The sequence below is a fragment of the Petromyzon marinus genome, chromosome 32 (genome assembly GCF_048934315.1).
Source record: "Petromyzon marinus isolate PM22_M1 ecotype Great Lakes invasive population chromosome 32, UKy_Petmar_22M1.pri1.0, whole genome shotgun sequence".
Lineage (NCBI taxonomy): Eukaryota > Metazoa > Chordata > Hyperoartia > Petromyzontiformes > Petromyzontidae > Petromyzon > Petromyzon marinus.
This window is the reverse complement of record NC_133698.1, coordinates 11,225,263-11,252,900: the sequence shown is the minus strand read 5'-3', so window position 1 is coordinate 11,252,900 and position 27,638 is coordinate 11,225,263. Positions and strand designations below refer to the sequence as shown.

Sequence of the window (27,638 nt, the reverse complement as noted above, 5' to 3'; positions counted from 1 at the left end):
ATGATGCGACCTGAAGTGACATCGCATCAACTGCCCCGTTAATCCTTAATCCCCAGGGACTTTAGACGCCCCTGGAGAAGGGTTACTCCACTGGATTTGTCTCGGCTTGTTGGTGGAACACAGGCGGCCGCGAATAATCCTCCTCGAGGAGCCGGGCTCAAGGAAGGGGGGGTCGGACAACCAGAATATCAAGAAGGGTCATTTGTTGTGTTGTTCGAATTTGGGAAAACAACTCAACAAATATCAATAGCCGCAATTCACGCCACGGGACGATGGTTCCCTGAATGAAGAACGTCGACGTAGCGGTCCTCAAAGAGTCGGCAGCAACATTCGCCAACGGGAGGTGCAGCTTTCCGACCCCTGAGCAGACCCCACGCAGGGCTTCTGCCAAGCCTGGCTCGTCGGTTAAGGTCTGAGATCAGCCCCGGATCCACGTAGGATGCAAAAGTGACATTTGGTGGTAATGGGCCCAGGCAGGGACCTAAAACTATGAAATATATATATACACGCACACACACAGGGTGCTTCAACAAAGTGTTCACACTTACATGCGACTATCGTTTTTAATGGAAAAAGAACGGATAATACTACACTGTAACATAACAAATGTCATGTCAGTAGCTTCGAAAAGTCAAAGGGTCTCCCCCACTTGTTTCGCCACCGTTGTCAACGCGTAGCCTGGAATCTTCTCCAGGTTGCCCCCAGAGCCCGGAGGCACGCTTCCTGTGTTCTTGTCGCAAATTCTCGGAAGTATTCACATTTTTTTTTAAACACCCCGTTTTATTTTACCAGGCAAGCCCCCACCGAGCTACGTAGCTCTTTTTCAGAAGCGACCTACTGTACCTATCACACGCGCGATAGCTCAACGAAGCGACGTATCGTCACGTGGACATTTAAAGCAGCCAACTACTCTCTAAACGCGTGATGTTGCTTCTAAACGTTGAAGGGAAAAAAAAAACCCGGAGAACGCGGAGCAAAAATCCACGGGACCAAATATACAGGGGTCAGGGTCAGGGTCAGGATCGAACCCGCTAGCTCGTGTCTACCAGGCGAGATAGTTAACGTCTCGCCACGTTGGCAGCGCAGGCGGCCCCTTAAAACACGCGGTGATTGTGGATGTCGCGGCGATGATGACTCGTGTCGAGTCAGGTCTCGTTGATTTTGCATCGAGAGACCAGGGATGAGTCCCCATTTGCAAGAGCGACCTGTAACAGCAACATGCTGTAGATGTGTCACGTAAATTGAGTTGCCACAGATGTGACTGTTGGTGCGTAAAGACGCTTAGGTTAATAATAACAAGGCAACACAGTGTTGTTATCGATGAGTGCGTTGAGTTTATTATCTGCGCCTGTGCACCACTGCTAACGCAGCAGCATCGATCATCACCGTCAAGAGATAATAAAAGAAAAGAAACACATTTTAAAACGACCAACAATTGCTACAACGCGAACACGTGATGTTATTTTTGCAAAACTTTATTCAAATCACGACGACAAAGCCTCCCTCCCTCCCTTCCCCTCCCTCGTCTCCAGCCCCAGCAACGATGACCACACGCAGCAGACCGTAACGGCGTGGTGACAACTGCATCGGGCATCGCGCGGTGTCACCGCAACGGTGGCCTACACATCGCGCATCGCTTTCAGAGCGCTTCTGCGACCGTCTGGCAACGAGACGCCTCCTCCCGATGCGAGGAAGCTACTGGGCGCTACGGTATTTTTAAACCATCGAAATTGAAAACTCATTTTCCTTGGGACTGCGGTTTTTTTTGCGTTGGGGTTGTTTGTCCCTGCCCACCGCACCACCGATTGGCGTGGTAGCCTACGTACGGTGCCAAAGAAGTTCAACACACATGCGTGCATACAATCTGGGTCAGGGTTAAGGCGGGAGGAGAACGGGGTGGGGGGGGGGATAGTGATCACCAACTACGCAGCGTCGTCAAATAATTTGCCTACTCAACACAGACGCGAGTCACGACTCCGGCAAATGCACAGCTCATAGAGCCTAATGAGTTCATCCAATATGAGTTCATTTATTTATTTTGTAATTAATTGCTTTTGCTTTGGTATTTGTTTTAAATAACATATATATAAATAATTAACGAGATAATTATTTCATCCCAGGTAAGACTCATTGGGTTTCACGATCCGTTGTTCACACACATCGGCATGTAGAGCCCATCACATTCACGTGCGAGGGCATCAAAGAAATATGGACTAAAACCCACCACGCGTGACGAAGGGGGCGGTTTGATACCGCAAATACCTCCGCACAGATGGATTCAATAATTTGTTGTTCTACTGCCATCTGCGAGCCACTTCACAGCCGAAGCAAATAACAACAGCTGGCATTGTCAGGTAGTCTCTCATGAAAGCGCTAACCACACATAAACTCTGGAATTATTATTAGTTTTAATAATGGTTCATTTTATTGGAATTTCGAGAGTAGTCATTGTTATTACCATATTTTTATTTCGCTTAGATTGTATCTGTTCCTGTGAGTGTCGTTTCGTTGTTACGTACATCGCTTTGAGATACTTAAATATGAAAGGCGCTTTATAAAACTGAAGTTATTATAAACTCCTGCTTAGCTTCCTTGACCCAGGTCTGATGAGTTACGGGGATTTATCCATGATTATTTTAAATACGTGTAAACAATCACAGAGTCAAGCGACTGCCGTCAAAGTTGGTGATCATTCTGAAAAAAACAAACCCCACAAGGCTCTGTTAATTTAACAAATCCCACTCACCCTCTGTAAGAATACACATTCTTATGCCAGACCAAGCAAGTTTGCTCCACGTCTCTTGCAGTGGGGGGACATTGCGCACAGCGAACACTTACCATACATTCAAATTTGTCTGAGTTGCACCTTTTAAGAATAAGTAGTATTATCGTGTAAGATTACTATCTTCGCGTTCATGCGAGAGAGGTTTATCACCAGCATACAAGCAAATATAACAGACCGTTTAAACAAAAAATCTCAAATCAAGTGACACGGCAACCGAATCAAAGCAACGGTGTTGTTGTAAGTGGACCGGCTGTCACGCGCGTACAGTCACGAGGATGCGAAACAATCGCGGTTTATCTTCAGGCCAGGACTGCACACCAGAACAACATTCCCACAACCCGGCACACCACATCCTGTACAGGGACTCCTCGACTACTTACGAACATTCGAAGAACCAGTGGCATCTACATCTGCAGAACGTGAAGAACCAGTGGCATCTACATCTGCAGGAGATTATACAACTTTTAAAGCCATTCCCCGTGTTTAGTGCACATGCCGCACAACGTGTTTGGAATCGACAGCAGTGAAGTTGGACTCACGAACAAATCGACTTCCGAACAAACCTCTGGAACCTAACTCGTTTGTAAATAGAGGAGTCCCTGTATTTAGTCCATGGGCCACAGCAGAAACTCGTACCGCCTAAGGTAGTAAAACTTTCGTTTCGTACTAATGTGTTAACCGTGGACATGAAAAGTTAATTAAGTGAGACTCACACTAATTTCAAATGTTTATCACATAATTCACTGTTAATTGGACACGCAAATAAATTTGAACCGCTAATTGGATGCCACTTTAGGTGAAACTGAAATATCTGGTCTGGACACATGGACAATAATATATATACATACCAAGCCCTACACTTACTCTCATCTACCAGCGATCTAGACAATAATTCCGCACCAACCCGGTACACCACATCCAGTACATATTTCGCAAATGCCTCTGACTTACGAGTACTTGCGACAGGAATAAAAATAAAAACTCGGTAAGAAATTAAGCCACGGAAATGATAAACCCGAAATCGGGTTCTCAAATCGATGTTTCGGTTTTTGTTTTAAATACATTACTTAGAACGGAAACATAACCTATGAGGTTAAACGATCTGTCGACGTGGATTCACTCCACGCGTGTAACCTACAATTACGCGAACTTTCTAAAACCAGTGGGGCAAATACCTTTTGCGGACCGAACGTTTACAAACCAATTGTAAGTGAGCGAGGTGTCTGTAATACACGCGTGGTTTTTTTTAAACTTAAATACTTCGTTGAGAGATTCGGTATATTTCGGTAGCCTTAACCGAATGCACAACGAGAGAGAGAGAGAGAAACACCTTTCTCAATCCACGTCTGGATGAAGAACAATTTGACAACCACCACCACGTGACCAAATCGGTCACGTGGTGGTGGTTGTTTGACCATACTTCACCACGCTCGTCAGTGCAGGCTGGTGAAGCGGGCAGCACCAGAAGCAGCTCAGATATCACTGACCACTGACGGTCGGCGATTGCCTGGAATCAAACTCACAGCACCGGTGCCTTTATGAGCACATACATATGTAATAAATAGATTGTAAACGGTAGAGTCTGGCTTCCTTTACATATTACGTTGGCAATATCTTGTTAATCGCTAATACATGCTAATTAAATATCTTAGGTTGTGATCACATATAAGTGTAACGAGCAAATTTTTGTGCCCTGTTATTAAATTATTTACAGTATTCCGGACTCCCCCCTGCCCCCCCCCGTTAATCCGGCTTCGAGAGTTTTGTTTTGGTCCCTGAATCCCATGCGTGAAACACGTGGTTACCAATGGATTCTCGCACTCACAATACACGTGTGGGATATCGGTCACTCACGATTCAATTAAAAAATGCGCATTTTTAATCGAGCTTCAGCTGCTGCTAGCCCCTACGGGAGGGTCTCATCAGCGAGAAAGAGAGAGAGAGAGCGAGAGAGTTCGTGTGGTTTCGCTGTCCCTCCTCCACCTCCTTCCATCGAATAAGCGCAGACTGCCACCGTGGCTTTACCGGTCTGACCCGCACGACAACAAGCGCAACTCCTCTTGTGGCCGCGTCTTCAATTTAAGATTCGGTTGATGGTCACAGGAGGAGGAGGAGGGAGGAGGAGGGAGGAGGAGTGTGAAAGCCAGGAGGTGATGCGACGTTTGGATCTCGAGTGAGATGTTTATTCTAGACGTCCGCGTTGTGTTGTGCACGATGGAAATTGTTTGCGAATGTCACATCTGGGCTGACGGGTCGAATGGGGGACAGAAGAGAGCAGACGGAGAGGAAGGGTTGAGACGATACTGGAAGGCACTCAAACGCACAACTTACGCGATAACGAGTTTTAAATAAGCGTAGTGCCGCATCGCCCCCTAGCGAAAGTAACGGATTCTGGGCTGCGCGTGGTATGACAATTCAGGCGTTCCCGAACTCCAAGCCCTCGTGAATACAAATTTAACTGGTTACACGCTGCACGCGCCCGATGATCGTTAAATCGACGATGTCTGCGTCACGTGACCCACGCTGAGATCTCGTTCTAAATGCGAATCGGCTCTCGATGAACGCAGGCATCGATGATTTTATTGCTTAGCGCGTCAAGTCAGACGCAGTTTAACAATTATCGGGTGCGCGCAGCGTGGAACGGATTAATTTGTATTTGAATGGGGGGAGGGGGGCGGTAAATGTGTAAACGCGGAAAGACGAGAGCGTGGTGTTAGGTGGGGGGGGGGGGAGCAAGCACTGGAGATTGGGAAAGCCTGGACCCGAAATTATTCTCGTCGGCTCGGCCAGGGGTCGGCAACCAAACAACAAACAAGAAGGGACATTTTGTTCGAATTCAGTAAAAAATAAACACCACCCCTCAATACTCCGAGAGCTGCAATGCACGTGAGTACAATGGACATGAGTACAATGCACGTGAGTACAATGCACGTGATGTACAATGCACGTGAGTACAATGCACGTGAGTACAATGCACGTGATGTACAATGGACGTGAGTACAATGGACGTGAGTACAATGCACGTGAGTACAATGGACGTGAGTACAATGCACGTGATGTACAATGCACGTGAGTACAATGCACGTGAGTACAATGCACGAGAGTACAATGCACGTGAGTACAATGCACGTGATGTACAATGCACGTGATGTACAAGGGAGTCTTCAACAACGTCCAACAATATTTTTCTGTAAAGCCCCGATTTTAAGAACAGCGCACGCAACAGTGATTTGTAATGCCGCATTACAAATCACTGTTGGGCAATAATGCCTTCACCGTTCATCGAATATAATTTGGAGGGGTTCTGTTTGTGTGTGTGCGTCGTTTTTTACTTTGCAATGAGATTGTCGGGAGGCCCTAAAGAGTCAAGGGCCGCATGCGGCTCCTGAGAGGCAGGTTGCCGATTCCCCGTGCTAGGCAGTCCGCTTTGCCGGTCCCCTCGTTCAGAACCGCTCGAGTCTGAAAAGAATCGAGCCAAGACTAAGACCTGGATTTTGAACGTACCCCTTTGTCACGTGTGCGGAAGACTAATAATATTGCGTCGCATTTGTTTTTTTTCTGTCTCCTTAAATCATGTTCCAAGTTTACCGCCGGGGTGCTACGTTGTCGAGAGACGAAGGCACGTCCATTTGGAACCCTTCCGGAAGGCGCTGCACAGCCGTGCAGTGCCGGATTCAGCTAGTGCGGGGCCTATAGCATTTGTTATAAAGGGGCACTAAATAAAATAAAAACCATAAATATTAAAATACAAATTTGTAACTTGCATAGTAAAGTAATTGTATGTTTTCTTTTGCTACACGGCCAGATAATACGACAAATCCCTAAACTTAAACACCCAGTCGTTCATGAATGTTGAAGGCAGTCTAGTACTATAGTAATAGAGCAAGTGCAGAATTGATGGCTTGAAGTAATTTTCGCGCGGGACCATTGAAAGTGTCGCATATGTAGCTACTTTTGCAACTAGGATCACCCGGCACTGCAGCCGCGTGTCGCTGTTCGTCACGTGGCGATCAAAACCAAACGTCTGTTCAGTATTTTAAACCAAAGTTTCGCCCGATGAAATGAACATCAAACGTAACATCGTGCCTTTATTTTTTGCAGTTCTCAGCGACAAGGCTGAGGATCGTAAAATCACTGCACTTGGGAATCTGGTTTTTAAATAATAATAAAAAAACTGCGGCTGGAATACGAAGAATCAAAATTCAGGATCTCAGTAGGGCCTGCCTGGCATCTCCGACACGGCCCTCACGGGCACCATCTTTGGGGGCACCTTGTCACCCGAAAGTTTACATTCCTATTCCAAGATAAATACATGTAGCAATGAAATAAATAGGAAGACGGACGTCAATGCTGAGGCCCAACAACTCAGCACCACGGCGATCGTCAACGCAGCGTATAAAATGATCACCAAAACACGAACTAGATTCAGTGCGCTTTGCTCGCTCAGACTCGGCTGAAAGTTCAGCAATGTCACGTGGAATGTCCACCTCTTGCTCAGAACCAGCGGCAAATATGAGCACCAATTATGACTCTGTTAAGAAAACTGCTCTCATGTAAAACGAGCAGCTGCATGGATGACGTAACGCCTCCCAAGGCGCGTTCATCGTCGGAGGGATTCGATTAACTGCACGAATGATTATTTAGGACGTGGAACGTCCGGATTTAGCCAGTTAACCCAGCTAGTTCACGAGCGAGATACGCTGTGAATCGGCCGTACAGATGCTGATGGGTGGTTCTCTGGTAGGGTTAAGGCAACCGGTGGTCTCTTGTAGGCTTAAGACAACCGGTGGTCTCTGTTAGGGCTAAGACAACCGGTGGTTCTCTGGTAGGGTTAAGACAACCGGTGGTCCCTGGTAGGGTTAAGACAACCGGTGGTCTCTGGTAGGGTTAAGACAACCGGTGGTTCTCTGGTAGGGCTAAGACAACCGGTGGTCTCTGGTAGGGCTAAGACAACCGGTGGTTCTCTGGTAGGGCTAAGACAACCGGTGGTTCTCTGGTAGGGCTAAGACAACCGGTGGTCCCTGGTAGGGTTAAGACAACCGGTGGTCTCTGGTAGGGCTAAGACAACCGGTGGTCTCTGGTAGGGCTAAGACAACCGGTGGTCTCTGGTAGGGCTAAGACAACCGGTGGTCTCTGGTAGGGCTAAGACAACCGGTGGTCTCTGGTAGGGCTAAGACAACCGGTGGTTCTCTGGTAGGGTTAAGACAACCGGTGGTTCTCTGGTAGGGCTAAGACAACCGGTGGTCTCTGGTAGGGCTAAGACAACCGGTGGTTCTCTGGTAGGGCTAAGACAACCGGTGGTCTCTGGTAGGGTTAAGACAACCGGTGGTCTCTGGTAGGGCTAAGACAACCGGTAGTCTCTGGTAGGGCTAAGACAACCGGTGGTTCTCTGGTAGGGCTAAGACAACCGGTGTTTCTCTGGTAGGGTTAAGACAACCGGTGGTCTCTTGTAGGCTTAAGACAACCGGTGGTCCCTGGTAGGGTTAAGACAACCGGTGGTCTCTGGTAGGCTTAAGACAACCGGTGGTTCTCTGGTAGGGCTAAGACAACCGGTGGTCCCTGGTAGGGTGAAGGCAACCGGTGGTCCCTGGTAGGGCTAAGACAACTGGTGGTTCTCTGGTAGGGTTAAGACAACCGGTTGTCTCTGGTAGGGTTAAGACAACCGGTGGTTCTCTGGTAGGGTTAAGACAACCGGTGGTTCTCTGGTAGGGTTAAGACAACCGGTGGTTCTCTGGTAGGGTTAAGACAACCGGTTGTCTCTGGTAGGGTTAAGACAACCGGTGGTCCCTGGTAGGGTTAAGACAACCGGTGGTCCCTGGTAGGGTGAAGGCAACCGGTGGTCCCTGGTAGGGTGAAGGCAACAGGCAGGTTTCTTCGGCAGGTCTAAGACGCCGGCAGCTCCGGGGCTATCTTGGCGACGACGCAGGTGCAGGCGAGCGGCACGTCCACCCAGCGGCGCTCGTAGTCGTAGAGGCGCGACGCGGGGTCGCAGGCCCGCCGGTAGAGGGCGCGCATGCGGTACACGACGGGCACGGAGACGAGGGAGCGCTCGAACGCCCCGGCGCTCGGCTCCACGCAGCCCGTGCAGAGGCACTCGGCCATGGCGATGCGCGACGGGTAGCGGTTGGGGTCGTGGTCCACGCTGAGCGATGAAAGAGGCGCAGGGAGGAAGAGAAGGCAGAGGGAGGGAGGGGAGAGATTGAGGCATGCGGAGAGAGTTGCGGAGGAACGGAGGTGATGCGGTCTCTTTTTGCGTTACGTCAATTGGTTACGACGCAATGAATGTATTACGGGGAACGCGTTTTTTTTTAATTATATACATATATAACGCGGATGCGAATTGGATGCAATGCGTTCGAGCGAACGTAGCCACGTCGCGCGTTACCCCTATATTGTATCATTTATAATGACGACGTTGACTTGTGAGAACGACAAGTCAGGAACGCAACAACCGCCGCGTTTTCGGAGAACAGACGGCACAGATTCCACCCGTGCCTTGTCGGTGCAGCGATCAAGTGCACTGCTGCACAAGGGAGCTAAGTTCGACTCCCGACCATGGCGAGTGATGTCTCGAACGGGTCCTAGCATCCTACCGCCTCCCACTGATCACTGGAAATTCTGCAGCACTAATGATAAGAGCCATTGTCCGAAACGTCGCATATTTTATACTTTTCCTTTAAAGGCCACGCAAAGACAAGGTCCGCCCGTTAGACGCGGGGTCGCTCTGCGTGATTCATTCTCGCTGCTGCGATCCAAGGACTTCTCCAAAATGCAAGCATCCATGATGCGACCTGAAGTGACATCGCATCAACTGCCCCGTTAATCCTTAATCCCCAGGGACTTTAGACGCCCCTGGAGAAGGGTTACTCCACTTGATTTGTCTCGGCTTGTTGGTGGAACACAGGCGGCCGCGAATAATCCTCCTCGAGGAGCCGGGCTCAAGGAAGGGGGGTCGGACAACCAGAATATCAAGAAGGGTCATTTGTTGTGTTGTTCGAATTTGGGAAAACAACAACTCAACAAATATCAATAGCCGCAATTCACGCCACGGGACGATGGTTCCCTGAATGAAGAACGTCGACGTAGCGGTCCTCAAAGAATCGGCAGCAACATTCGCCAACGGGAGGTGCAGCTTTCCGACCCCTGAGCAGACCCCACGCAGGGCTTCTGCCAAGCCTGGCTCGTCGGTTAAGGTCTGAGATCAGCCCCGGATCCACGTGGGATGCAAAAGTGACATTTGGTGGTAATGGGCCCAGGCAGGGACCTAAAACTATGAAATATATATATACACGCACACACACAGGGTGCTTCAACAAAGTGTTCACACTTACATGCGACTATCGTTTTTAATGGAAAAAGAACGGATAATACTACACTGTAACATAACAAATGTCATGTCAGTAGCTTCGAAAAGTCAAAGGGTCTCCCCCACTTGTTTCGCCACCGTTGTCAACGCGTAGCCTGGAATCTTCTCCAGGTTGCCCCCTAGAGCCCGGAGGCACGCTTCCTGTGTTCTTGTCGCAAATTCTCGGAAGTGTTCACATTTTTTTTTAAACACCCCGTTTTATTTTACCAGGCAATCCCCTACTGAGCTACGTAGCTCTTTTTCAGAAGCGACCTACTGTACCTATCACACGCGCGATAGCTCAACGAAGCGACGTATCGTCACGTGGACATTTAAAGCAGCCAACTACTCTCTAAACGCGTGATGTTGCTTCTAAACGTTGAAGGTAAAAAAAAAACCCGGAGAACGCGGAGCAAAAATCCACGGGACCAAATATACAGGGGTCAGGGTCAGGGTCAGGATCGAACCCGCTAGCTCGTGTCTACCAGGCGAGATAGTTAACGTCTCGCCACGTTGGCAGCGCAGGCGGCCCCTTAAAACACGCGGTGATTGTGGATGTCGCGGCGATGATGACTCGTGTCGAGTCAGGTCTCGTTGATTTTGCATCGAGAGACCAGGGATGAGTCCCCATTTGCAAGAGCGACCTGTAACAGCAACATGCTGTAGATGTGTCACGTAAATTGAGTTGCCACAGATGTGACTGTTGGTGCGTAAAGACGCTTAGGTTAATAATAACAAGGCAACACAGTGTTGTTATCGATGAGTGCGTTGAGTTTATTATCTGCGCCTGTGCACCACTGCTAACGCAGCAGCATCGATCATCACCGTCAAGAGATAATAAAAGAAAAGAAACACATTTTAAAACGACCAACAATTGCTACAACGCGAACACGTGATGTTATTTTTGCAAAACTTTATTCAAATCACGACGACAAAGCCTCCCTCCCTCCCTTCCCCTCCCTCGTCTCCAGCCCCAGCAACGATGACCACACGCAGCAGACCGTAACGGCGTGGTGACAACTGCATCGGGCATCGCGCGGTGTCACCGCAACGGTGGCCTACACATCGCGCATCGCTTTCAGAGCGCTTCTGCGACCGTCTGGCAACGAGACGCCTCCTCCCGATGCGAGGAAGCTACTGGGCGCTACGGTATTTTTAAACCATCGAAATTGAAAACTCATTTTCCTTGGGACTGCGGTTTTTTTTGCGTTGGGGTTGTTTGTCCCTGCCCACCGCACCACCGATTGGCGTGGTAGCCTACGTACGGTGCCAAAGAAGTTCAACACACATGCGTGCATACAATCTGGGTCAGGGTTAAGGCGGGAGGAGAACGGGGTGGGGGGGGGGATAGTGATCACCAACTACGCAGCGTCGTCAAATAATTTGCCTACTCAACACAGACGCGAGTCACGACTCCGGCAAATGCACAGCTCATAGAGCCTAATGAGTTCATCCAATATGAGTTCATTTATTTATTTTGTAATTAATTGCTTTTGCTTTGGTATTTGTTTTAAATAACATATATATAAATAATTAACGAGATAATTATTTCATCCCAGGTAAGACTCATTGGGTTTCACGATCCGTTGTTCACACACATCGGCATGTAGAGCCCATCACATTCACGTGCGAGGGCATCAAAGAAATATGGACTAAAACCCACCACGCGTGACGAAGGGGGCGGTTTGATACCGCAAATACCTCCGCACAGATGGATTCAATAATTTGTTGTTCTACTGCCATCTGCGAGCCACTTCACAGCCGAAGCAAATAACAACAGCTGGCATTGTCAGGTAGTCTCTCATGAAAGCGCTAACCACACATAAACTCTGGAATTATTATTAGTTTTAATAATGGTTCATTTTATTGGAATTTCGAGAGTAGTCATTGTTATTACCATATTTTTATTTCGCTTAGATTGTATCTGTTCCTGTGAGTGTCGTTTCGTTGTTACGTACATCGCTTTGAGATACTTAAATATGAAAGGCGCTTTATAAAACTGAAGTTATTATAAACTCCTGCTTAGCTTCCTTGACCCAGGTCTGATGAGTTACGGGGATTTATCCATGATTATTTTAAATACGTGTAAACAATCACAGAGTCAAGCGACTGCCGTCAAAGTTGGTGATCATTCTGAAAAAAACAAACCCCACAAGGCTCTGTTAATTTAACAAATCCCACTCACCCTCTGTAAGAATACACATTCTTATGCCAGACCAAGCAAGTTTGCTCCACGTCTCTTGCAGTGGGGGGACATTGCGCACAGCGAACACTTACCATACATTCAAATTTGTCTGAGTTGCACCTTTTAAGAATAAGTAGTATTATCGTGTAAGATTACTATCTTCGCGTTCATGCGAGAGAGGTTTATCACCAGCATACAAGCAAATATAACAGACCGTTTAAACAAAAAATCTCAAATCAAGTGACACGGCAACCGAATCAAAGCAACGGTGTTGTTGTAAGTGGACCGGCTGTCACGCGCGTACAGTCACGAGGATGCGAAACAATCGCGGTTTATCTTCAGGCCAGGACTGCACACCAGAACAACATTCCCACAACCCGGCACACCACATCCTGTACAGGGACTCCTCGACTACTTACGAACATTCGAAGAACCAGTGGCATCTACATCTGCAGAACGTGAAGAACCAGTGGCATCTACATCTGCAGGAGATTATACAACTTTTAAAGCCATTCCCCGTGTTTAGTGCACATGCCGCACAACGTGTTTGGAATCGACAGCAGTGAAGTTGGACTCACGAACAAATCGACTTCCGAACAAACCTCTGGAACCTAACTCGTTTGTAAATAGAGGAGTCCCTGTATTTAGTCCATGGGCCACAGCAGAAACTCGTACCGCCTAAGGTAGTAAAACTTTCGTTTCGTACTAATGTGTTAACCGTGGACATGAAAAGTTAATTAAGTGAGACTCACACTAATTTCAAATGTTTATCACATAATTCACTGTTAATTGGACACGCAAATAAATTTGAACCGCTAATTGGATGCCACTTTAGGTGAAACTGAAATATCTGGTCTGGACACATGGACAATAATATATATACATACCAAGCCCTACACTTACTCTCATCTACCAGCGATCTAGACAATAATTCCGCACCAACCCGGTACACCACATCCAGTACATATTTCGCAAATGCCTCTGACTTACGAGTACTTGCGACAGGAATAAAAATAAAAACTCGGTAAGAAATTAAGCCACGGAAATGATAAACCCGAAATCGGGTTCTCAAATCGATGTTTCGGTTTTTGTTTTAAATACATTACTTAGAACGGAAACATAACCTATGAGGTTAAACGATCTGTCGACGTGGATTCACTCCACGCGTGTAACCTACAATTACGCGAACTTTCTAAAACCAGTGGGGCAAATACCTTTTGCGGACCGAACGTTTACAAACCAATTGTAAGTGAGCGAGGTGTCTGTAATACACGCGTGGTTTTTTTTAAAACTTAAATACTTCGTTGAGAGATTCGGTATATTTCGGTAGCCTTAACCGAATGCACAACGAGAGAGAGAGAGAGAAACACCTTTCTCAATCCACTTCTGGATGAAGAACAATTTGACAACCACCACCACGTGACCAAATCGGTCACGTGGTGGTGGTTGTTTGACCATACTTCACCACGCTCGTCAGTGCAGGCTGGTGAAGCGGGCAGCACCAGAAGCAGCTCAGATATCACTGACCACTGACGGTCGGCGATTGCCTGGAATCAAACTCACAGCACCGGTGCCTTTATGAGCACATACATATGTAATAAATAGATTGTAAACGGTAGAGTCTGGCTTCCTTTACATATTACGTTGGCAATATCTTGTTAATCGCTAATACATGCTAATTAAATATCTTAGGTTGTGATCACATATAAGTGTAACGAGCAAATTTTTGTGCCCTGTTATTAAATTATTTACAGTATTCCGGACTCCCCCCTGCCCCCCCCGTTAATCCGGCTTCGAGAGTTTTGTTTTGGTCCCTGAATCCCATGCGTGAAACACGTGGTTACCAATGGATTCTCGCACTCACAATACACGTGTGGGATATTGGTCACTCACGATTCAATTAAAAAATGCGCATTTTTAATCGAGCTTCAGCTGCTGCTAGCCCCTACGGGAGGGTCTCATCAGCGAGAAAGAGAGAGAGAGCGAGAGAGTTCGTGTGGTTTCGCTGTCCCTCCTCCACCTCCTTCCATCGAATAAGCGCAGACTGCCACCGTGGCTTTACCGGTCTGACCCGCACGACAACAAGCGCAACTCCTCTTGTGGCCGCGTCTTCAATTTAAGATTCGGTTGATGGTCACAGGAGGAGGAGGAGGGAGGAGGAGGGAGGAGGAGTGTGAAAGCCAGGAGGTGATGCGACGTTTGGATCTCGAGTGAGATGTTTATTCTAGACGTCCGCGTTGTGTTGTGCACGATGGAAATTGTTTGCGAATGTCACATCTGGGCTGACGGGTCGAATGGGGGACAGAAGAGAGCAGACGGAGAGGAAGGGTTGAGACGATACTGGAAGGCACTCAAACGCACAACTTACGCGATAACGAGTTTTAAATAAGCGTAGTGCCGCATCGCCCCCTAGCGAAAGTAACGGATTCTGGGCTGCGCGTGGTATGACAATTCAGGCGTTCCCGAACTCCAAGCCCTCGTGAATACAAATTTAACTGGTTACACGCTGCACGCGCCCGATGATCGTTAAATCGACGATGTCTGCGTCACGTGACCCACGCTGAGATCTCGTTCTAAATGCGAATCGGCTCTCGATGAACGCAGGCATCGATGATTTTATTGCTTAGCGCGTCAAGTCAGACGCAGTTTAACAATTATCGGGTGCGCGCAGCGTGGAACGGATTAATTTGTATTTGAATGGGGGGAGGGGGGCGGTAAATGTGTAAACGCGGAAAGACGAGAGCGTGGTGTTAGGTGGGGGGGGGGGGGGGGGAGCAAGCACTGGAGATTGGGAAAGCCTGGACCCGAAATTATTCTCGTCGGCTCGGCCAGGGGTCGGCAACCAAACAACAAACAAGAAGGGACATTTTGTTCGAATTCAGTAAAAAATAAACACCACCCCTCAATACTCCGAGAGCTGCAATGCACGTGAGTACAATGGACATGAGTACAATGCACGTGAGTACAATGCACGTGATGTACAATGCACGTGAGTACAATGCACGTGAGTACAATGCACGTGATGTATAATGGACGTGAGTACAATGGACGTGAGTACAATGCACGTGAGTACAATGGACGTGAGTACAATGCACGTGATGTACAATGCACGTGAGTACAATGCACGTGAGTACAATGCACGAGAGTACAATGCACGTGAGTACAATGCACGTGATGTACAATGCACGTGATGTACAAGGGAGTCTTCAACAACGTCCAACAATATTTTTCTGTAAAGCCCCGATTTTAAGAACAGCGCACGCAACAGTGATTTGTAATGCCGCATTACAAATCACTGTTGGGCAATAATGCCTTCACCGTTCATCGAATATAATTTGGAGGGGTTCTGTTTGTGTGTGTGCGTCGTTTTTTACTTTGCAATGAGATTGTCGGGAGGCCCTAAAGAGTCAAGGGCCGCATGCGGCTCCTGAGAGGCAGGTTGCCGATTCCCCGTGCTAGGCAGTCCGCTTTGCCGGTCCCCTCGTTCAGAACCGCTCGAGTCTGAAAAGAATCGAGCCAAGACTAAGACCTGGATTTTGAACGTACCCCTTTGTCACGTGTGCGGAAGACTAATAATATTGCGTCGCATTTGTTTTTTTTCTGTCTCCTTAAATCATGTTCCAAGTTTACCGCCGGGGTGCTACGTTGTCGAGAGACGAAGGCACGTCCATTTGGAACCCTTCCGGAAGGCGCTGCACAGCCGTGCAGTGCCGGATTCAGCTAGTGCGGGGCCTGTAGCATTTGTTATAAAGGGGCACTAAATAAAATAAAAACCATAAATATTAAAATACAAATTTGTAACTTGCATAGTAAAGTAATTGTATGTTTTCTTTTGCTACACGGCCAGATAATACGACAAATCCCTAAACTTAAACACCCAGTCGTTCATGAATGTTGAAGGCAGTCTAGTACTATAGTAATAGAGCAAGTGCAGAATTGATGGCTTGAAGTAATTTTCGCGCGGGACCATTGAAAGTGTCGCATATGTAGCTACTTTTGCAACTAGGATCACCCGGCACTGCAGCCGCGTGTCGCTGTTCGTCACGTGGCGATCAAAACCAAACGTCTGTTCAGTATTTTAAACCAAAGTTTCGCCCGATGAAATGAACATCAAACGTAACATCGTGCCTTTATTTTTTGCAGTTCTCAGCGACAAGGCTGAGGATCGTAAAATCACTGCACTTGGGAATCTGGTTTTTAAATAACAATAAAAAAAACTGCGGCTGGAATACGAAGAATCAAAATTCAGGATCTCAGTAGGGCCTGCCTGGCATCTCCGACACGGCCCTCACGGGCACCATCTTTGGGGGCACCTTGTCACCCGAAAGTTTACATTCCTATTCCAAGATAAATACATGTAGCAATGAAATAAATAGGAAGACGGACGTCAATGCTGAGGCCCAACAACTCAGCACCACGGCGATCGTCAACGCAGCGTATAAAATGATCACCAAAACACGAACTAGATTCAGTGCGCTTTGCTCGCTCAGACTCGGCTGAAAGTTCAGCAATGTCACGTGGAATGTCCACCTCTTGCTCAGAACCAGCGGCAAATATGAGCACCAATTATGACTCTGTTAAGAAAACTGCTCTCATGTAAAACGAGCAGCTGCATGGATGACGTAACGCCTCCCAAGGCGCGTTCATCGTCGGAGGGATTCGATTAACTGCACGAATGATTATTTAGGACGTGGAACGTCCGGATTTAGCCAGTTAACCCAGCTAGTTCACGAGCGAGATACGCTGTGAATCGGCCGTACAGATGCTGATGGGTGGTTCTCTGGTAGGGTTAAGGCAACCGGTGGTCTCTTGTAGGCTTAAGACAACCGGTGGTCTCTGTTAGGGCTAAGACAACCGGTGGTTCTCTGGTAGGGTTAAGACAACCGGTGGTCCCTGGTAGGGTTAAGACAACCGGTGGTCTCTGGTAGGGTTAAGACAACCGGTGGTTCTCTGGTAGGGCTAAGACAACCGGTGGTCTCTGGTAGGGCTAAGACAACCGGTGGTTCTCTGGTAGGGCTAAGACAACCGGTGGTTCTCTGGTAGGGCTAAGACAACCGGTGGTCCCTGGTAGGGTTAAGACAACCGGTGGTCTCTGGTAGGGCTAAGACAACCGGTGGTCTCTGGTAGGGCTAAGACAACCGGTGGTCTCTGGTAGGGCTAAGACAACCGGTGGTCTCTGGTAGGGCTAAGACAACCGGTGGTCTCTGGTAGGGCTAAGACAACCGGTGGTTCTCTGGTAGGGTTAAGACAACCGGTGGTTCTCTGGTAGGGCTAAGACAACCGGTGGTCTCTGGTAGGGCTAAGACAACCGGTGGTTCTCTGGTAGGGCTAAGACAACCGGTGGTCTCTGGTAGGGTTAAGACAACCGGTGGTCTCTGGTAGGGCTAAGACAACCGGTAGTCTCTGGTAGGGCTAAGACAACCGGTGGTTCTCTGGTAGGGCTAAGACAACCGGTGTTTCTCTGGTAGGGTTAAGACAACCGGTGGTCTCTTGTAGGCTTAAGACAACCGGTGGTCCCTGGTAGGGTTAAGACAACCGGTGGTCTCTGGTAGGCTTAAGACAACCGGTGGTTCTCTGGTAGGGCTAAGACAACCGGTGGTCCCTGGTAGGGTGAAGGCAACCGGTGGTCCCTGGTAGGGCTAAGACAACTGGTGGTTCTCTGGTAGGGTTAAGACAACCGGTTGTCTCTGGTAGGGTTAAGACAACCGGTGGTTCTCTGGTAGGGTTAAGACAACTGGTGGTTCTCTGGTAGGGATAAGACAACCGGTGGTTCTCTGGTAGGGTTAAGACAACCGGTTGTCTCTGGTAGGGTTAAGACAACCGGTGGTCCCTGGTAGGGTTAAGACAACCGGTGGTCCCTGGTAGGGTGAAGGCAACCGGTGGTCCCTGGTAGGGTGAAGGCAACCGGCAGGTTTCTTCGGCAGGTCTAAGACGCCGGCAGCTCCGGGGCTATCTTGGCGACGACGCAGGTGCAGGCGAGCGGCACGTCCACCCAGCGGCGCTCGTAGTCGTAGAGGCGCGACGCGGGGTCGCAGGCCCGCCGGTAGAGGGCGCGCATGCGGTACACGACGGGCACGGAGACGAGGGAGCGCTCGAACGCCCCGGCGCTCGGCTCCACGCAGCCCGTGCAGAGGCACTCGGCCATGGCGATGCGCGACGGGTAGCGGTTGGGGTCGTGGTCCACGCTGAGCGATGAAAGAGGCGCAGGGAGGAAGAGAAGGCAGAGGGAGGGAGGGGAGAGATTGAGGCATGCGGAGAGAGTTGCGGAGGAACGGAGGTGATGCGGTCTCTTTTTGCGTTACGTCAATTGGTTACGACGCAATGAATGTATTACGGGGAACGCGTTTTTTTTTTTAATATATACATATATAACGCGGATGCGAATTGGATGCAATGCGTTCGAGCGAACGTAGCCACGTCGCGCGTTACCCCTATATTGTATCATTTATAATGACGACGTTGACTTGTGAGAACGACAAGTCAGGAACGCAACAACCGCCGCGTTTTCGGAGAACAGACGGCACAGATTCCACCCGTGCCTTGTCGGTGCAGCGATCAAGTGCACTGCTGCACCAGGGAGCTAAGTTCGACTCCCGACCATGGCGAGTGATGTCTCGAACGGGTCCTAGCATCCTACCGCCTCCCACTGATCACTGGAAATTCTGCAGCACTAATGATAAGAGCCATTGTCCGAAACGTCGCATATTTTATACTTTTCCTTTAAAGGCCACGCAAAGACAAGGTCCCCCGTATAGTCTTCACAGACCGTTGGAGCAAGTGCTGTTGGCGAGCACTTACGAAGGCCGGAACGGCACACGAGGGGGTGGGTGGCCACCACCACGCCCGGCCGCCTTTGTCTCCCCAGTGGCGATGTTTACATATCGCACCAGGTACTAATTTGAGACTGAGTCGACCTAGGGGAGGCCCAGGATCGGTTCAGATAATCGTCACTGGTGTAGGCCGTGAGCTGGAAACGAACTTGGGTTGCCCGATTAATATATATTACCAGGTAAGGGCCACTGAGCTATATGTAGATTTTTTTCAGAAGCGACCTGGCCACAAATGATAGCTCAACGAAGTGGCTCGTCATCACGTGGAAATGTACAGCAGCCAAATATTCTAAACGCACGTTTCTAAACGTGGAGGAGAAAACCAGAGGACCCAGAGAAAAATCCACGCGACCATGGGAGAGACAGAGAGAGACACTGCAACACTCCAAATATACAGCAGGCGTCAGGGTCGGGATCGAGCCCACGACCTCCTGTACTCCAGGCGAGGTAGTTAACATCTCCTAGCCATCGTGATGATGATGAGAGAAAGAAAGAGAGACACGCAAACTCCAAATATGCAGCAGGCGTCAGGGTCGGTATCGAGCCGACGACCTCCTGTACCCCAGGCGAGGTAGTTAACATCTCCTAGCCACCGTGATGATGATGAGAGAGAGAGAGACACGCACACTCCAAATATACAGCAGGCGTCAGGGTCGGAATCAAGCCCACGACCTCCTGTACACCAGGCGAGGTAGTTAACATCTCCTAGCCACCGTGATGATGAGAGAGAGAGAGAGACACTGCAACACTCCAAATACACAGCAGCAGGCGTCAGGGTCGGTATCGAGCCCACGACCTCCTACGCACCAGGCGATGGAGTTAACATCTCGGTGCAACTTCGCTCACCGTATAGTCCACGGTGCCAGCGCCCGGGCCTCCAGCTCGGTGGAGGCGACGATCCCTTTCCACGACGGGCAACGCGAGCCGCTCCCATTCTTGCCCGCAACGCCCTGCGCGCGTCCCGCGACCCTGCCTCCGGCGAGCGCCGCGTCCGACCGCGCGACCTCGGCTCCGCTCAGCCGCTCCACGAGGCGCTCGTTGAGCAGCGCGCGGCGCCGCGAGCCTCGGCAGCCGTGCAGCTCGCGTCTGAGGAAGCTCTCGGAGCGGTCGCGGCACGTGGAGTCGCGGGGCGCTGCGCTGGCGTGGCCCGGCGGGTGTCTCCGCGCCTCCGCGGGCACCGTCGCCGACGTGGTCGCGATGATGATGAGGACGGCGGCGAGCAGAAGCCGAGGAAGCCGCGGCGCCGTCGGTCCGCTGGTGCGACGGGAGGTGCGTGTCTGCGGACGGCGAAGTTTGTGATAAAACAACAACAACAACAACAACAAAAATGTCACAAGCGAATTAAATCAAAGGCGTATTGGGTGAAACGCCCCGCGTCAACGTCGCATGAGAGAGTGTTGGCCGTGTGTATCGCTCAATTGGTTTCTGATGCATCGATCGAGGTGATGTCGCCTACACGCACATTGTCAAGACGAGAATCAGAATATTGTGTTTGTACTGCAGGAGGAATGCCATGAGCTATGAAGCTCTTCATCACGGTTGTCCAGGAGGGGTACGGGGTCAGAACGTTACAACAAATAATACAAACACACGTTAGTACTGCAGAGTACAGAAAAGGTAAATAAATCACGTTTAAAAAAATAAAAAATACGAAATAAACGAAACAATGTTTTATTAATCTTACCAGCTAAAGCCCACTTGAGCTATTATCTAATTTTTCACAAGCGGTATGGCTACCACAAACGGTCGCTCGGCGAAGTGGCTTTCCATCACGTGGTTAATGTGCGTCACTGGTGTCGAGAAGCCCTCGCGGAGCAAAATGTTGAGTCGACAAAAGGACCGACGTACATCGAGGCGACTTCACAGGGTAGCAGTCGTCGTAGTAGTGGGTGGTGGTGGAGGTGGTGGTGGTGGTGGTGGTGGAGGTGGTGGTGGTGGTGGTGGAGGTGGTGGTGAAGGCTGAGAGGCGACGGGATGACGAGAAAGGAATGGACGACGACGTCGTCAGCGACGTTGAGCGCGGTGGGGTCAAGGCGACGCGAATCGGGTTAATAATAACAGTGACGACGTGTTTGCGAAACCGACGTAAAACTGGGGAGCATCGAATCGGGGTTATGGCTGCACCAGTCCGTTTCAATATGCAGTAGAGTATTCGCAAAGAGCGCAGAAGCGTGGTCCACCACATCTACGCCTCTATAAGGAGCGAAACAGGAGGACTTCTCCACGAATCTGGCTGTCGCCTGATGAAGCTAGTCGTAATTACTGGCGGAACGTCGTACTCAGATTGTAAATATTGTGGCTCGGCTCTCCAACACACACACCGGTGTGCTGTACTAGTGACGAATTGGCACGTTCTGTTTACGTGACAAGCCTTACTAGTTAGCTGTGTCGGGTGGTGGCGGGTTTAACGACGCAACATTTATACATTTACGCGATCTGACCCCCCCCCCCAAAAAAAAACTCTATTAGGGCAGATAACAATTGTAATAATCTATCTATTTAACTATGTTTCTATGTATCCAGGAGAGCCGCACTAAGTGACACGGCTCATTGTTATTTATGTATTTAGTTAGAGGCGTTGTCAACCCCAATGTAGGCAGAGTCAGAGAGGGGAAACCGAAGGTGAACCCGGAGAAAATCCGCGCGACGATCGTCGTCCACACTTCCCCGCTGTTGCTGCCATCTGCTGGCGAGGCAGGGCACGGCACCCCATCGACGCTCAACCCACGTGAACAAGGGGAGTTTCGCAAACTATGTCTTTTGATTTTTTTTTTAACAGGTAAGCTATGTAGCGACCTGGCCACAAACGACAGCTCAACGAAGTGGCTCATCATCGTGTGGACATTTAGAGCAGCCAAATCCTCTGCACGCGTGATGCCGATTCTAAACGTGGGAAAACCGGAGGACCCGGAGGAAAAATTCCACCCGACCACGGGGAGAACACGCAAACTCCAAATATACAGCAGGTGTCAGGGTCGGGATCGAACCCACGACCTCCTGCATACCAGGCGAGGTAGTCAACATCTCCTAGCCACCGTGATGATGATGATGAGAGAGACATGCACACTCCAAACATACAGCAGGTGTCAGGGTCGGGATCGAACCCACGACCTCCTGCATACTAGGCGAGGTAGTCAACATCTCCTAGCCACCGTGATGATGAGAGAGAGAGACATGTACACTCCAAACATACAGCAGGTGTCAGGGTCGGGATCGAACCCACGACCTCCTGCATACCAGGCGAGGTAGTCAACATCTCCTAGCCACCGTGATGATGAGAGAGAGAGACATGCACACTCCAAACATACAGCAGGTGTCAGGGTCGGGATCGAACCCACGACCTCCTGCATACCAGGCGAGGTAGTCAACATCTCCTAGCCACCGTGATGATGATGAGAGAGACATGCAAACTCCAAATATACAGCAGGTGTCAGGGTCGGGATCGAACCCACGACCTCCTGCATAATAGGCGAGGTAGTCAACATCTCCTAGCCACCGTGATCATGAGAGAGAGAGACATGCACACTCCAAACATACAGCAGGTGTCAGGGTCGTGATCGAACCCACGACCTCCTGCACACCAGGCGAGGTAGTTGACATCTCGCCACCGTGGCGTCCACAAAAAGATGATTTCCGGTGATCCACCAACCCTGGCTGCTGTTTCCACCACAGTGATGGATTACAGGCGGCAGCCGCGTGCAGAGCCACCGCACAGAGTACACTAAATGGCGTTGACGTCACCACGACGCTTGTGTCAGGCCAGGTGCACTCTGAGGCCACGTGAAGTGTCTAACGCCCGCTGGCAGGAGGTCACGGGGCAGACCCAGTCGCCGTGGGTTGACTGACTGAGATGCCTGGCAGATGCACCACCTGCGGCACCGCTTCCCGTGCCAGCGCACAGCACACACACAACACACTCATAGGGCGCTCCAAATGCGATCTCACCTCTGCCATGGGAGAACGGTCCAGGAGATGACGGAATTCTTCTCGGAGACTTTGTCGTGCGAGCCTCGTCTCTGTCCTCGCGTCTCAACTCTGATTGTTCATCCGCGGCGCTCCGCGTGTTTTATAGCTCGCGCCACCGCGGGCGAACATATCCGCCCGCCCACTCACTCCTCTACTCAATCCTCTTGGCCCTCTTTGCTTTAGCCCCACCACACACACACACATACCACGTGGCTCGCGCAAAAACAACAACAACACAAAATATCCACGACGTCCAAGGTCGTTGGCCGGCTGCAAATTCACAAACGCGATTTGTAATTTCCAGCCCCGCCTGCTTTTTGCTGCTTTCCTGCTTGCTGATGCTGTGGTCACAGGGAAGAAGCGAAGGTCATAAAAAAATCCCCCCCCACCCCCCCCCCGTGGTATGAGACCCACATTGAGATAAAAAGACCCCAAAGATAATATATTCGTATTGTGCGTTCAACAAACAAAACGAAAATATCTAACGGGAATTTTGACTTGTTCCTGAACTTGACTGTGAAAATATCGCAAGCGTTAAAGTATGCGCTTGATCTCACTCGGGGCTTCCTAGTTTCATAAGCATAGCGTACACACACACACGCACGCGCGCGCGCTTGCACCCACGACACGCACGCGCGCGCGCGATCCGTGGGCTTTACCTCGGTATTTGCATAACGAGGAGGTAGGTTGCAAGTCGAGGTGTCGCCCCGTGACGTGGCCAAAAGGAAACGGTGGAGTGTGCGGCGGATACAAAGGGCACGGGGTGGGCTCCGGTACGGCTGAGTGTCCGTATTTATTTTTGGTGCCGTGAAGTGAGAACGACTGCGGTGAGAAGGCGATGGGGGGAGGGGGTGGAGGAGGGAGGAGGGGTTTTCTTGCGCGCGCGTAGGAACGACTCTTCGCCTGCACCACGGCGCAGACCTGATCGGGTGTAAGACGAGGAGTTGGCATGGGTTTTGAGAGCGTGAAATGATGGGGGAGAACACGAGATGGACACGCAAAGAGACAGAGAGAGAGACAGCCAGACACGGAGGGAGACACACAGAGAGAGAGAGAGAGAGATACGGAGACACGCGGAGATAGACGCGGGGAGATGTATGCGGGGAGACTGATACGGAGATTCGGAGAGATACAAAAGAACAAAGGCAGTTACAGAGACACGGAGAGAGAGAGAGACGAGGTGGAGAGAGACTAGCGGTGACAGACACGGGGACACGCAGAGAGAGAGAGAGAGGCAGGGACATTGAGATCGTCACAAAGATACAATTGGAGACGGAGACATGCAAATACACTTCGATTACTACGGAGTTAGAGAGATAGAACGGAAGGCGGACACGAACAGACGGTTAGACAACGTGGAGAGAGACACTCAGAGTGAGAGATTACAAGGGAGCTAAGCGGGGTTTCGCAGCCTGGTCGGCGCTTGGACGTGCGATCACCAGCCGCGGCTTGCCAGGTGCTGTAGGAGTTTGAGCTGCGAGGTTTGGCCGCGAGGTGGCAGCCGGGCAGCGCGTGCCAGTCCCGCCATGGTTGCATTGGGTTGGGTCTCTGTGTGTGCGTCGAATCTATCTGTGCGGAGTTTCAGAGCGTCACTCGCTCGTGCACGATGAGCGTCGTCCCCCCTCCCCCCCCCCCAATACTCCAGTTCATTCGCACCGTACGTAGCCAACCGTGCTAATCGGAGGTGCTGTTTGTATGTTGAACTTCTTTCGCACCGTACGTAGCCAACCGTGCTAATCGCGCAAAACTATCGGAAGACATCAGGATACCGGTGAAGCTTTCTCTCTGGCTAAATCCCACAATACACGTGCAGCCCCTTTATGAATCCACTGCTGGATGAACAAACCATCCCCTCGTCTTAGCGCCTTGGGGATCCGCTTCACCATACTTCACCACGCTGATCAGTGCGGGATGGTGAAGATGAATGCCGCCGATTTGGTTCCCGTGTTCATCGCCGTGCGCTAACCAATGCACCACCGCTCCACCGCCCTGGGTGAATAAGTGGCAAACTTGATTGATTATTCTCAGGTGGATGGATCACCTAAATGTGGGGATAATGAGTATTAACTAGTATGAGTTGTGCATTATATTACCCTAGGACCCTTTGGAGGGCTCACCACCGTTGATTCGAGCAAGCCTGACTGCTGATGAAACACTTTACGTTGATACCGGTCAAGCGTTTGCTCGTACCGAATCAATGCCTGCTGAAATAATCGAAGCCGCGGGGCCAATCGATAGTGTGAAAAAACACTTTCAAAAATATCTATTTATATTCATATTCTCGCTACACGGCCAACACCAGTGACGATTTATTTGAACGGGTCGCAGGACCCGGTCCTGGCGAGATGATGTGCGGCCTGGCGTGGTGCCGGTCACCCACCCTCTCGTGCGCCGTGCCGGCCTTCAGAGGTGCTACTCGCTCACGGCACTTGCCCCACAAGTCGATTGCGGGCTACACTATCGTTGTGGTTGATGGGAGCAGCATTCAGAGGTGCTACTCGCTCACGGCACTTGCCCCCAACGGTCTGTTCAAAGGCTACACGGGGGGCATCTTTCTCTCTGTCGCATCACCGAGGAGCGCGCAGCAGAGAGGCTCGGCCCGGCGTAACGCGACGCGGAGGCTGATTTGCATTTCGTGTCGCGTCCAGGCGCACCCCGCCTCGCCCTCCGCGTGCGGCGCGCCGTCCTCGCCGGCGCTCTGACCTCACCGTTTTCTCTTTCCCCGTGGGAAACGGAGCATAGGGCAACTCGAGATGCGCTCATAGGAAACTCACAAACATCCTCCCATTGCCCCTCCTTCCCCCGCCTCGCTCTGCCCACCCCCTCCTCCCGGTTTTTCCCCACGCTCTCCCCACGCCCTCCCCCCCGCTCCCCCCACGCTCTCCCCACCGCTCTCCCCACGCTCTCCCCCCGCTCTCATTACCCTCTCCCCACGCTCTCCCCGCTCTCTCCCCACACTCTCCCCACGCTCTCCCCCCGCTCTCTCCCCGCTCTCCCCACCCTCTCCCCACGCTCTCCCTTCGCTCTCCCCACGCTCTCCCCTCGCTCTCCCCACCCTCTCCCCACGCTCTCCCCACGCTCTCCCCTCGCTCTCCCCTCGCTCTCCCCACCCTCTCCCCACGCTCTCCCTTCGCTCTCCCCACGCTCTCCCCTCGCTCTCCCCTCGCTCTCCCCCCGCTCTCCCTTCGCTCTCCCCCCGCTCTCCCCACCTTCTCCCCCCGCTCTCCCCACCCTCTCCCCACCCTCTCCCCACGCTCTCCCTTCGCTCTCCCCCCGCTCTCCCCACGGTCTCCCCACGCTCTCCCCCCGCTCTCCCTTCGCTCTCCCCCCGCTCTCCCCACCCTCTCCCCCCGCTCTCCCCACCCTCTCCCCACGCTCTCCCTTCGCTCTCCCCCCGCTCTCCCCACGGTCTCCCCACGGTCTCCCTTCGCACTCCCCCCGCTCTCCCCACCCTCTCCCCCCGCTCTCCCCACCCTCTCCCCACGCTCTCCCTTCGCTCTCCCCCCGCTCTCCCCACGCTCTCCCCACGGTCTCCCCACGCTCTCCCCACGGTCTCCCCTCGCACTCCCCTCGCTCTCCCCACCCTCTCCCCACGCTCTCCCCACCCTCTCCCCACGCTCTCCCTTCGCTCTCCCCCCGCTCTCCCCACGCTCTCCCCTCGCTCTCCCCTCGCTCTCCCCTCGCTCTCCCCACGCTCTCCCCTCGCTCTCCCCACGCTCTCCCCTCGCCCTCCCCTCGCTCTCCCCACGCTCTCCCCACGCTCTCCCCACGCTCTCCCCTCGCTCTCCCCTCGCTCTCCCCACGGGTTGAGAACCCGCTGGAATGATGTACTGGCCGTGTGAATGTGACGGTGGTTGTGGTGGTGATAGCTTCACGGCCAACACCAGTGACGATTATATCTGAACAGTTCCTGGGCCTTCTCTAAGTCGACTCGGCCTCAAATGAGTACCTAGGCACTGTGTGTAAAAACATCGCCACTGGGGAGACAAAGGCGACCGGGCGTGGCGCTGGCCACCCACCCCCCTCGTGTGCCGGCCTTCATAGGTGCTGCTCGCGGACAGCACTTGCCCCCAGCAGTCTGTTAAGGCTACACGGGGCACCTTTGTCTTTGGGGAGGGGAAATCCCTGCACAGATGGGACTCGTCTAATTCTTCACTCAACACCTCCCTGCCGCCACCGTTTCATGTCACGTGGCCTCATTCGTAGATCTGCGAGGGTCTGAACTTTCCATCGGTGACCTGTCATACAAATACCCCCGGGGAATTTGTGAATACTCAACCACGAATAGCATTAGCACCCCCCCCCACCCCACTACTCTCCTCCACGGGTACTCCAGATGTCCAATACCAATACCCGCCAATCGCACACGAAGTGATGGTGACATCACCACGGCGACTGTGCCAGGCCAGGTGCACTCTGAGGCTATCACGTGAAGTGTCGAAGGCTCGCTGACAACGGGACAGACCCAGCAGGTGCCGTGGGTTGGCTGACTGAGATGATCGGTAGATGCATCAGCTGTCCCCACGA

The 27,638-nt window shown here is 51.2% G+C and overlaps 2 protein-coding genes across 2 annotated transcripts; both read right to left on the bottom strand.

Moving 5' to 3' along the window:
• Positions 1-965: 965 nt before the first annotated feature.
• Positions 966-9,428, bottom strand: LOC116948042 (interleukin-17C-like). The gene is made up of 2 exons (XM_032964333.2): positions 9,396-9,428; positions 966-9,031 (listed from the first exon to the last, which is right to left on the bottom strand). Exons 1-2 carry the CDS (start codon positions 9,426-9,428, stop codon positions 8,669-8,671), a joined length of 396 nt encoding a protein of 131 aa, XP_032820224.1. The 3' UTR covers positions 966-8,668.
• Positions 9,429-10,567: 1,139 nt separating this feature from the next.
• On the bottom strand, positions 10,568-23,530 carry LOC116948169 (uncharacterized). The gene is made up of 3 exons (XM_032964607.2): positions 23,091-23,530; positions 19,992-20,422; positions 10,568-18,500 (listed from the first exon to the last, which is right to left on the bottom strand). The coding sequence occupies exons 1-3, from the start codon at positions 23,097-23,099 to the stop codon at positions 18,242-18,244; spliced, it is 699 nt and encodes a 232-aa protein (XP_032820498.1). The 5' UTR covers positions 23,100-23,530; the 3' UTR covers positions 10,568-18,241.
• Positions 23,531-27,638: the final 4,108 nt, after the last annotated feature.

Coding starts and splice junctions, on each gene's coding strand:
- LOC116948042 (XM_032964333.2), bottom strand. CDS start 9,428: ATGGCTCTTATCATTAGTGCTGCAGAATTTCCA. Junction 9,032..9,395: donor TTAGTGCTGCAGAATTTCCA/GTGATCAGTGGG, acceptor TAACGCAAAAAG/AGACCGCATCACCTCCGTTC.
- LOC116948169 (XM_032964607.2), bottom strand. Junction 18,501..19,991: donor CTGGCACCGTGGACTATACG/GTGAGCGAAGTT, acceptor TTCATCGCTCAG/CGTGGACCACGACCCCAACC.